General features: G+C 39.1%; 2 protein-coding genes across 4 annotated transcripts; one reads left to right on the forward strand and one right to left on the reverse strand.

Annotated features, from left to right (window-relative positions):
• Positions 1 to 360: 360 nt before the first annotated feature.
• On the reverse strand, positions 361 to 5,217 carry zdhhc24 (zDHHC palmitoyltransferase 24). Its single transcript, XM_015023909.1, has 3 exons — positions 4,562 to 5,217; positions 3,287 to 3,564; positions 361 to 3,066 (listed from the first exon to the last, which is right to left on the reverse strand). The coding sequence occupies exons 1-3, from the start codon at positions 4,864 to 4,866 to the stop codon at positions 2,750 to 2,752; spliced, it is 900 nt and encodes a 299-aa protein (XP_014879395.1). The 5' UTR covers positions 4,867 to 5,217; the 3' UTR covers positions 361 to 2,749.
• A 610-nt stretch (positions 5,218 to 5,827) lies between these two features.
• LOC106941545 (myb-like protein X) lies at positions 5,828 to 10,510 on the forward strand. Of its 3 annotated transcripts, XM_015024943.1 has the most exons (10): positions 5,828 to 5,953; positions 6,398 to 6,885; positions 7,323 to 7,410; positions 7,520 to 8,002; positions 8,085 to 8,223; positions 8,785 to 8,956; positions 8,999 to 9,471; positions 9,536 to 9,685; positions 9,751 to 9,785; positions 9,874 to 10,510. In XM_015024943.1, exons 2-10 carry the CDS (start codon positions 6,802 to 6,804, stop codon positions 9,969 to 9,971), a joined length of 1,722 nt encoding a protein of 573 aa, XP_014880429.1. In that variant the 5' UTR covers positions 5,828 to 5,953; positions 6,398 to 6,801; the 3' UTR covers positions 9,972 to 10,510. The 3 variants fall into 3 exon arrangements, with proteins under 3 accessions (XP_014880429.1, XP_014881123.1, XP_014881767.1); XM_015025637.1 differs by lacking the exon at positions 9,874 to 10,510 and having other exon boundaries at positions 9,536 to 9,689; XM_015026281.1 differs by lacking the exons at positions 9,751 to 9,785; positions 9,874 to 10,510 and having other exon boundaries at positions 9,522 to 9,631.
• Positions 10,511 to 11,040: the final 530 nt, after the last annotated feature.

Below are 11,040 nucleotides of genomic sequence, written 5' to 3' on the forward strand. Positions count from 1 at the left end.
TGAAACGGACTTTTAGAGAACATTCTTTAAAGATTCCCTGAAAGCTACAATGTAAAAGTTGAAGACATTTAGGCAAGTTTTAGAGAAAATTCCCTGATAGTTTCCAGAAAATTGTTTAAACTAGCCTTCTCAGATCAAGACCATTCTTGAAAAGTTCTCTGAAGGGTATAAAATTAGTAACCTTAAAGGATGTTCCGTAAGTATTATTTGACAGATAACTATGTTCTTGTGTAAAACACTCCTTAAAGAAGGTAAGACTGTTGTACCTGTAAGGAACATTCCCTGAAGGAACCTGCAGGGTTAGTGTTCAGGTTTAATTACATTCATAAATATTTAGTAGGAGTAGGAGTAACAGGTATATCATTGATTTTCATAGTTTTAATCAAACATTTGAGAAATTCTGAAGCAGAAGTAGGAGAAAACACTTTTCTGAACATTTTTAAAGTAAACATTACAACACAACACATTTGCAGATACAAAATAATAAAAACAGCAAAGCATCTCAAGTCAAAGAGTTCGATGATGGACGTTTAAACAACAAAACCCAACAGAATAAACAGCAATCTTTTTCAAAACAATTAAAATTAAGACAAATAAAACTGAACTGTTTTTGCTAGATTCACCAACACTTAAGAACCTGTCAAACCAAAGGCTTGTAATTTGTTGATTCACTTTAAGGCAAGGAGAGTTTGAATTACAAAATACAGGCGAGGTAATGAAAGTAAAGCTGGCATCAAGTGCAGTAAGACATGTTAGCACGGTCCAAAGGCAATTCTACATACTGGACTGAAACAGGACACAACAGGAGATAACATACTGAAATTATCAGGCTCAACAATACCTTAAAAAATAAACCATAAAGAGACTGACTGATACAAATATTAAGATACGAACTGTCGCCTTGCAAAGGAAGGATGTTATAAAGATCAGTTTCATGTTGCAGTAAGGAATGGTACAATGACACAATGTTGCTCAAGTCCCTAGTGGTCAGAAACACTAACAAATTAGAAACTATGAAACAAACTGTTGACACACCACTGTAATAAAATCATTTTAAATACTGGATTTGTTAGATGACTTTACATTACATCAATCCGTAAACAAAAAAATTACACTATGTCAGAGAGTTTTTTTAATAAGTGTGAAGGTTAGAGATGCACCATTAGTATTTCTGACCAAACTTTGATCCACTGGTAATTTTAGCCAATTCTGACCTTTAAGAGCTATAAGAAAAATGTTTCTTATACCCTTTTTACAGTGACTGGTCAATGATTTTCTTTTATTTTAACATCAGAGTTGATGTCTGAATGTGTGAGGAGTTCTTGTAAAGCTGGGTTTTCACTATTATTTTAAGGGTCAGCTACACAAAACTCCATCGTTTTAATTGCTATGGTTTTGGCAAAATATACATGACATGAATTAGATTGTGTACATATTAATTTACACAAGTAACTGAACAGAAACCAAGTCAGGGCAAAGTGAGAAATATTAAATAACCCACAAAAAGGCTCCATTTTCTTTGTGGTTGCTAGCATAGACAAAGAATGTAGGCAAGTGCGAAGTGGGTTTCAATCATAATTTATATTTAAAATATTTCCTGATATCCTGGTTGAATGTTTTTGCCACCAAGGAATATGCTTAAATATGAGAGAGGGTACAAAAGAGCAGTAAAACAATTATTAATGTGGAGGACCTTAAAACTAAGATGAAATGATTACAAAGTTGGCATTTAAAACCATCCTTAGTATCAAATATTAGTGATTAGCACAGTTAGCGTTAATGACTGTACACATCTGTCTCTGTGTGTATTTCCTAGAGAATGCAAAACCTTATTTTAACTAAGATTTCCAAAAGGCAGACAAAATATCTAAATCCAGCAGGTTCCCTGACAAACAGAGGCTGAAAACCCAAATGCACAGTTGCTAAGCCTTCTTATGAGGTGACTGAATTGGTTTCTCTCTCACAGCCTAAGTAAACGCCACCAAAGTTTTAATATAGATCACAGAAAATAGTTTCCTTCGAATTACCTTCTAACGTGTAGTTTCCCTCTGTTTTACATTAAACACCTTGATGTCATTAGACATACCTTAGAGCCTTCTCCAGACTGAAGAGTAATCTGTTTAGTGCAGGTTATACATCACAAAAAGGATGAAAATTTTGAGTTCATGATACTTTTTTTTAAGGCTGGCCAAGCTGAAACTTCACCTGAATCTGATTGTGCATCTTGTTTTGTTCAGCTTGAAACGGCCCCCACTAAAGGCCTGTGACATACTCATCAGCAGCTCAGAAGTGGATGAAGAATATCCTGGAGTTTAATCAGGAAAAGTGCAAAACAAATCTGAGTGAGACTGATTTAGGCAGCTTAGGTCTTTAAGAAAAAGTCCACTCAAAGTTTAACTACATCACCACATTTGTGAGTTGCAAGTGCCTTCTAAGAAAGATTTAATATTCTACATTTACTTTTAATCATTGATACAGTACATTCTTACTTCAGTGCTGTTTTAAATATACGTTCAGTGCTCAGTGTTGTACAGAATTGAATAAGTATCTGAGGTTAGCCTTAACCGATGCAGATGCCATCTTCAGGTCGACCCCTGATTTCCCTTCTCAGCGCAATTAAAAGGCTGATGAATAATTTCAAACGATAAGACCACCACCAAGTATCTAAGCAGCATCCCATCCAAAGCTACCTCCTCTTAAACCGAGATAATGTTGCGGCTGCTGCTCCTGTCAGCATAAACCATCACCACTAAAGACTCAGACTCTGTCCAGACTTTTGGATGGGTTCCAGCGATCCCGTGACCTGGAAGTTTATCCCGTCTCCAACAAGCGGTGATGGGATAAGCGGGGAGAGCCAGCAGATGTACCAGCGAAGGCCCAGCATCTGCCGCAGGTTGTTAACGGGACCCAGGTTGTAGGGGCGGCGAGAAGAGTACCACTCCCTGGTGGTCTGCCCTCGAAACAGCAAGAACAGGTGGAAGAAGAAGAAGGCGGAGACAAGCAGGAAACCCACAACGCAGGTGTCGGCGATGAAGGCAAAGGTGAAGGCCCGCGCTGAAACCTGGCCTGAAAAACAAAGGAAGATATTAGCTTGTATAATTTCAAGAAAGGTAATTATAAGAATGTCTGAACCGAAATGTCTGTTCTTACAAATTGTTTCCCTCAGCTTTAAATTAATTAAAAAAGAACTATAAGTGTAACATTTTGAAGCGAATCCAACTTGGAGCTAATATTAAAAGCTACAAAGAACACAAACGAAAGGTACAAGGCAGCCAGTGTCGCAGACCTGAAACAAGCATGATCCAGGGTATGAGCAGCAGCAGGATGCTGTGCAGAGTCACGCCCTCCTTCAGAATGACGATGAAGACCTCGGCATTCATCACCATGGCATAGAGGAGACCCAACCACATGAACAACAAGCAGCACAGGAAGTAGCGGTAGTTGCGGAAGCCGACACACTGGCCGAAGAAAACGCAGTGGTGATCCCGCCGCAGAACGCACACCTTGCAGTCATAGCAGTGGGAGCAGCGAGGAGGCGTGTGTGTCTCGCACGTGTAACAGTACCTGCGTAACAAAAGACAACAAAATATTATTTAATGCTGAAGATGTTTTAGATAGTTTTGCTTTGCTACAGTGAGTATCACAGAAATACAAACTGAACTTTTAGCCTAACATGAACTTTTAGCTGATACTTTTCTATTGACAAATTAATTCTAAGACAGTAGTTAAGCATTTACTAACTTTAGTTTAGAAGTACTAAGATAAACGTAATTTCGACATTGTGCTGAATTTTTTTTTTTTTTTTTTTTTTTAAAAAACAAGAATTTTGTTATTATTGCACATGAAAGCTATAATGGAAAAAGCTCAATATTTTGCTTACTTGTAAAAACTCAAAACAACCATTTTAGTCGGGATTCCTGCAGGACAGGAGCATAATAACACAAAAAATTCAGTCTCCACATGTGGAAAGCTTACAGAGTCATACTCCAAAGAACTGCAGCTGTAACTGCAATATTTTCTGTAAAGATTTTGTTCTGGACTAGTATCCTTCATAAGGACTTTGTATTGATTTGTCACATAAAATCTCACCAAAATACAACGAACTAATGTGGAAATTATTTTAATACTTTTACAAGGCACTGTAACACTGCACTGACATTTTTGTAACTCTATACGTTTAGGAAATTTTAGCATGCCAACCAGACACTTAACAGGTTTTACAGAAAGACCTGCATTACTAACTACAGTTTATTGAAAACAATAATATGACTGCCATCCAGTCTGCCAAAGTTATCTTCTCAAGGACAAGCTAAGATGAGATCTCTGTGTAAACAAAACATCTTTTACCCAACAAACTGATATTGATGTGACCTTTTGGATATTGACACATTATCAAAATGTAAAAGAACATTATCTTCATTAATTTTGTTCTTGCTTAATTTAGGACAATCCAGAATGAAATTAACTTAATCTTGCGTTATATAGAGTTGAAATTGAGGAGAAAAACTAGTAAAAAGGCGTGTGTATTTATTGACAGATGGGTTCCTAACCGCTTTCTTACCTCCAGCCCTGGCCCAGTCCATTTCCTCCCAGGAACACCCCCTTGATGCTGGGGCTGACTTTCAGGAAGAGAAAAGCGTTCCAGCAGATGTTTCCCAGCATGAAGTACTGGCCCAGCAAGTGCAGCGCCTTCCACCAGGAGGACCACGCCGTCTTCTGTTGCTCCGCCTCCAGCGGAGCCGCCACCAGCACCAGGTAGCTCACCTCCCCGGTGATGGAGAACACCAGGAAGGTGTTGAGGAACACAGGGAGCTGTTCGCAAAGCTTCCCGACCTTGCAGAACAACCGGCTGCCCAACCCTGTCATGTTTAAAGTAAAACTAAAACCGCGACGTGGTCAGCGTATTGAAGGAACGATTTTACAGACGCACAGTGGATGGTTAGCAAGCGGCTAGTCAAATAATACTCTGTTCGCTTTGCTACGCGACTCTCAATTAATTGTGTTGAGTCACAAACCTTCGGGAAACATTATTCTGGCCTAAAATACGAAATCACGTTAATCTTTGTTGAAAAATAAATCAAAGATTACTCTTTAGATAAGGAACTGCTCTGTTGAATTTCTCTCAAATCACGTTCGAGTTGTAGTGCTACATGATAATACAACCGGAGGGGGACAACATAGTACAGTTCCGCGTGTTAAAATTGCCTCCGCCTTTTTCAAACTTTCATGTCACATACAGAATATTTGTCTTTTTTTCTGCACCTATTTTACATTATCTTAAAACCCAAATAATATCCAGATATTTAAACTCATCCTTTACATCCCCATCATTTCTCTTTGAGTGTACATTTCTCACAATTAGCTTTATTAATCCTCCTCCTCCTATTATTATTATTATTATTATTATTATTATTATTATTATTATTATTATTATTATTATTATTATTATTATTTATTTTTTNTATTACTACTACTACTACTACTACTACTACTACTACTAATAATAATAATAATAATAATAATAGTAGTAGTAATGTTAATATGATCAGCAGTAATATTATTCTTAATTTAAACAACAGTAATTATTAACAACAATGACAACAAATAATAAAAAATATTATTATTATTATTGCTGAATAATTATTATTAGTAATAGTATTAAAAAGCATAAAACAAACCATAAAAAGACCCATTAAGACTGATTTTTAAAACAAAATCATTGTGCATTTAAAAGAGCGCTTCAGAAAGGTTATGTGTACTGTGTATGTGGATTGGCAGCATGGGTATGGTCCCTCCCCCTTAAAGCATCGCTCTTAATCCCAGATAATCTGTTCATCTAAGGAGCTCAGCCAGTCATGGCTGCACCATGGGAGAATTCGCTTTCATTTGAGCATCTTACCAGCATGGATCAAAATACTTTTACCAAACAAAGAGAGCTTTTTAGAAAGAAAAGGTAAGGTACTCAAAAAGACACCTGGCAGGCTTGACACATCTGAGGTTTATACTGTCTGTAGCTTTGTCTTAAAGCTTCAGAAAAAATGATCCACTTGACAGTATGGTACTTATTGTTTTACAACAACCTGTTAATGTTACAGTAGTCTGGATGAATGTACAGTGCTGGTTAGAAGTTTACATACATCATTGATGTGAATGATGCAACTGACAGTTTTAAATTTCTCCAAAGATTCTTCTGGTCAAAAAAATCTTTGCCTCCTCTGACTATAAAACTTTCCTACAGAAAAGATTTGGCTTGTTCACAAAGGCAGCATGCAGAAGATGAATTTTCCCTACTACTTTAATCCAGTGCAAACACGACATGGCCTGGGGTGCAGATACAGAATGATCCACGCTGCATGCCACCACAGTTTTTAAAATTTCCCTCTCTAATTTCCTGCAGCAGAGGGATGCAACTTCAGCAGCGTCTGCAGGAGCTGAAGGAGAGAGAGCGCAGAGCCCAGCAGCACAACAGGCAGCTTCTCCTGCAGTTTGAGAGAGCCCAGGACACACTGAAGGAGATGCTGGCCCACAACGCTGCCATGAAAACTATACGGGTTACAGGATGCACACAGCCAACGCACAAACACAATGACCTGCACTGTCAGATTCTCAAACAGTTTTTTTTTATTTAGCAGCAATCAGAGCGAGACAGAGCAGTTCTGTTGGTGGCGACAGATAACAGTGACAGTAAAGGCATTAAGTGAAATTAAATTCAGTAACTGGGAGATGTTTTAAAGTAACTCAGGATTGAAAGTTTGCCTTAGAGTTTAACAGTTATTTAAATGTACACTTTAACATTTTCAGATGGAGTATGAGCGTTACCTGGAGGAAAACCTCCACCGCTGGCAGCAGCAGCTTCAGGAGAAAACTGAGGCCTCTCACAAGAAGGTACAACCACAGCTTTACCAAACTCACTGGCTCACTTCATCACCTTAAAAAATATTTATTACTGTTAAACCTTTTCCCATTTTGTCACAACTAAGAAAAGATGAAAATATTTTTGAAATTCTATGTTACAGATCAAAACTAAAGTGTGCTATACATTTACATTGGTGATAGTAGACAAAGCCCCTAAAAAAACCTGCAGTAGACAATTGTTTTGCAAAGTATGAATTAAGACCTTAAACCAAATGTGCTCCACATTTTTTCAAATTTGAGGCAAAATTGTTCTTCCACTTCACAAGTACGCATTGCTTTCTTCAAATAAATAAAACCTCTTGATATCACTATATTTTCTCCATAAGCCCTCCTTTTAAAAAAAGTGTTTCTAAAAAAATAATTTTCTGTTTATTGTTCATAATATTAGTCATTTATTTCCTCAACAGAGAATGGAAGATTGTTTGAAGTCTTATCTGCAACACAGTAAAGATCAAGTCTCAACAGCAACAGTTGATGAGCCTCTGATTTCACAAGGTTTGTTTTCTTCTTTTGCTACTTGAAGATATGAGGTTGCAAACAGTTTTTCTTGTTAAAGAAGCTGGATGCTTGGAGCTTCTTCCACCAGGTTCCTCTTTATTCACAGATCCTTTCATAAAGGCTCCAAAAGTTGATGCTCCTCAAGCGTTTTTCACCGAAGGAAGCTCTGCTTATAGCCGACATCGTTCCTCCTGTTATCCCCATAAGGAGCCCTCCTGGCTAACCCAAGCAGGCGTGCCTCCAGGTTTCCTCCAAATGCCTTTTCAACCCCAGAGTCCCTCACCCTTCCCTCCACCCAACTTCCCAGATCCTCATCCACTTCTGCTCCAACACCTCACCTCCCCATTTGATCATTATCGGCCGTGGGTCAGGTCCGAAGATGTAGGCCGCGCTCCTGAACGCTACAGTCACCCCTGCTCTGATGGGATCGCTGTGGGATCTGCAGGTCAGCTCCACACTGAGGAGCCGCCAGCGTCGAGTGCTTCTCACGTTGTAGAGCGAGAAAATGAGACGAGCGCAGCAAATTCAAAGAGGGTGAGAGGTGGTGGGGGCGGAAGGTGTTTGTCCTCTGAGCTCGACATTAAACCAGGTGAAAAACAGGAGGAAACAAACCCTGTATGTAACTAAAGTGCACACGTTTGTCCGATTGATCATTTCTTTGCATCCTGCAGTCCGTCTCTCTAGTGGACATGTGGAAAGCAGTGAGAGCGGCAGAGATTCCAGTTTGACCAGCAGAGAGAAGAAGAAAAGAGAGAAGAAAGGAAGAACAGAGGCTTCGTCCTCAGAGTCAGAAAGACCCGGTTCTCAGAGGTAACAAATAATGATTATGTTCACTCGGATACATCAGCCTCACCAACAATACGTGCCTCCATAATCTATGGCCAAAACAATACACAGCCATGTGCAAATATTTTAAACAATCCTTCATTTCTGAACGATATGTCTGAAGAAACGTATCACGATATATAAACGTTTCATATCAGCCGATATTGATAATTATAGGTTTTTGCTTTAAATATCTGAAATAATGACAAACTGATGACTTCAACTTTCCTGCTTTATCTACAGTTTTCACTCCACCCACTGTTTTTTTTTTTCCAAGTTGTTATGAAGCACAGAGGGGAAACCTGAAACTACATAATTAAACTCAGATCTTTAAAATAAGCTAAAAAAAGATCAAAACCTAATAAGTTGGTTTTATTTTATCTGACTGAAGCTGGAAGACAGCTATTGTAACTGTGTTCATCATTATCTTGTAGTTTAAGGATTTCTTACTGGAAAACTAAAGTTAGCTGTTTAGAAAAATAAACTGTTATTGTTCTCTCGTAGGGTTAGCTCTCAAATCTCCGTGTTTCAACCGTCTCTTATCAGGTCATCCAGGACTTCCAGTGAGGTCGTCGCTGCCTCCTGCGCCGTCGCCCTGGACTCAGAAACAAGCTGCTCCTCTGAGGAAGGAGGCACAGCAAGCAGAGGGAGGCTAGAGCGAGGCAGGGGGGTCAACACTGGGTCACCACCACCCGAGAAGGAGGCAGAGGAGCCTAGCAGGAGTGAGGAAGAGGAGCAGACTGACAGCTTAAGTGAAAAAACAAGGAGTCCAGCTCAAGACAATAAATCAGGAAGCTGTAAAGGAGATGATGTAGCAAAAAGTGAAAATAGAGATGAGGAAGTTCACAGCTCCGAGCAAAGCATCGCAGAAGAAAAGGATGAAGAAGAAGGAAAGAAAAACCAAGGATCTGTAGATGAAGAGAAAGAGAAGGAGGTGAAAAGTGAAGAGGGTGGTGATGCTGAGGAAGACGATGAGGAGAGCAACGATGAGATTCCTCCAAATAGGAATCAAAAGGAGGATAAGGATGAGGAAGAAGACGAAGATCAGTCAGAAAAACTGGAGAATGAAAGCAGAGATGACGGGGAGAAGGATTCTGACTCCTCACAGGATGAAGATGAGGAGAGAGAAGGTAGTGAGTGGATAGAAGAGGAGTCAAATGAAGAGGAAGACCAGCTCAGGAGTGAAGGAGCAGGAGACTCTGAGGACAGCATCATCTGTCCACAGGAAAACAGGTATGAAACCATGAAACCTTCTTTTCATTCGGCACAAACTAAACATGCAGCCATTTTGCTTCAGGTCCAAACAAATGAAGAACATCCCAGAGGAAGCAGCTGAAGATGAGGAAGAGGAGAGCGACACTGGGTCCTCAAACAATAAGTCAAAGGAACCAAGTGATGAAGAGGATATTGAGAATCTTCTGGCGCCTGAAAAGCCAATAAACAAAAAGTGAGTAAATCTGTCATAAAACACATCGTGGGACATAATTTAATCACTTTGTTCCACTTTTTCAGACAAAATGCTGTGAAAACCAAGGAGAAGCCCAAAGGTACGTTCAGGAACATCAGGAAATAAATATATTTGGCAGGTAATTGAAGACGTTCATCATTGAGATTTTTACTGAATATATTTTTCAGCCACATGTCTCAACTTGGGCATCTTCCAAGTGACGGAGGACCGAGCGAAGACGGACCAAAAAAGTGTCTCGGACGAGTCTGATCACTTTTATGACTAAATTGGACATGTTGGACACCATGAAATTCCTCCAAATAGCAACTATGCAGTATAGAAAGAGAGGAAAGCACCAGACCTCAGATGACCTCACCAGGTCGGACAACACTGATGGCGTCACTGTGTTAAGGAAGCCCAGGTTGATTCATCAGCAGCTTTCACTGTTTAGGTGGCGAAGTCTCAGCCTCTCCTTGTTTTCCAAACGCGACGGCAGTCTGGCCTGTTTGGTGGCTCTTGAAGCTCTGCATTCAGCCCCAATCCGCAGTTTGTGAATCTCTGGCGATTCCTTTTGCATGTCCACCTTTTTCCTGCCACTTTTTCCTTCCACCCAACTTTCCATCGTTTTTTTTTCCTTCTTGAACTGAACAAGTTAAATACTTTTAAACGAGATGCACTTCCATCTTTCACATGATTTTCTTCTTTGTATGCTCCATTTTATTCTTTATACATTTAATGTCTGAATGCTGAAACCACTCAGCATGAATTCATTGTGCACACATCTCAACAACAACAAAAAAAAACTAACAATTTTGATGGATAGATAAAAAAAAATTTCATGGCAATGTTTGTGAAATGCTGATTTATTTGAAATCTGCTTTTCATTAAAGTAGAACTTAATTAGGATTGGGGTTGTTGTAAAACAATATTTTAGTAATGAGTCGTACGCCCAGCATCGCGCCACACAGTTTGGCAATGTTCATTTGTCCCCCAAAACCAGGTAAAACGCCGAAAAATTAACCCTAACTAACCCTAACCCACCACAAATAATACCCAGGCGGAACACGGTGCGCTAAATAATAAAACATAAATTAACGAAGCTTCGAGACAGATAAATTATCCTCGAGGAATTTTAATAATCGAGGTACTCAAGTCATTCGAGGAATCGTTACAGCCCTAATTAGGATAAATTAATTTCAACCACCAACAGAAAACACAGTAAAAAAAACAAAATCATAAATGATCCAAAGAAAAGTTTTGTCAAATTAGCACACAGGGCAGAGGTGATTGTTGAGATAAAGCTTTAAAGAAACATTCAGGACAGAACAAAAACTGTAAAAAAAAAAAAAAAAAAA

The sequence above is a fragment of the Poecilia latipinna genome, unplaced genomic scaffold (genome assembly GCF_001443285.1).
Source record: "Poecilia latipinna isolate Pla-1442-1.1 unplaced genomic scaffold, P_latipinna-1.0 Scaffold0, whole genome shotgun sequence".
In the NCBI taxonomy this organism is placed as follows: Eukaryota; Metazoa; Chordata; class Actinopteri; order Cyprinodontiformes; family Poeciliidae; genus Poecilia; species Poecilia latipinna.

Coding starts and splice junctions, on each gene's coding strand:
- zdhhc24 (XM_015023909.1), bottom strand. CDS start 4,866: ATGACAGGGTTGGGCAGCCGGTTGTTCTGCAAGGTCGGGAAGCTTTGC. Junction 3,565..4,561: donor GGACTGGGCCAGGGCTGGAG/GTAAGAAAGCGG, acceptor TTTGTTACGCAG/GTACTGTTACACGTGCGAGA. Junction 3,067..3,286: donor CTGGATCATGCTTGTTTCAG/GTCTGCGACACT, acceptor TTTGTTTTTCAG/GCCAGGTTTCAGCGCGGGCC.
- LOC106941545 (XM_015024943.1), top strand. CDS start 6,802: ATGGAGTATGAGCGTTACCTGGAGGAAAACCTCCACCGCTGGCAGCAG. Junction 8,224..8,784: donor GAAAGACCCGGTTCTCAGAG/GTAACAAATAAT, acceptor GTCTCTTATCAG/GTCATCCAGGACTTCCAGTG. Junction 8,957..8,998: donor AGGAGGCAGAGGAGCCTAGC/AGGAGTGAGGAA, acceptor TTAAGTGAAAAA/ACAAGGAGTCCAGCTCAAGA.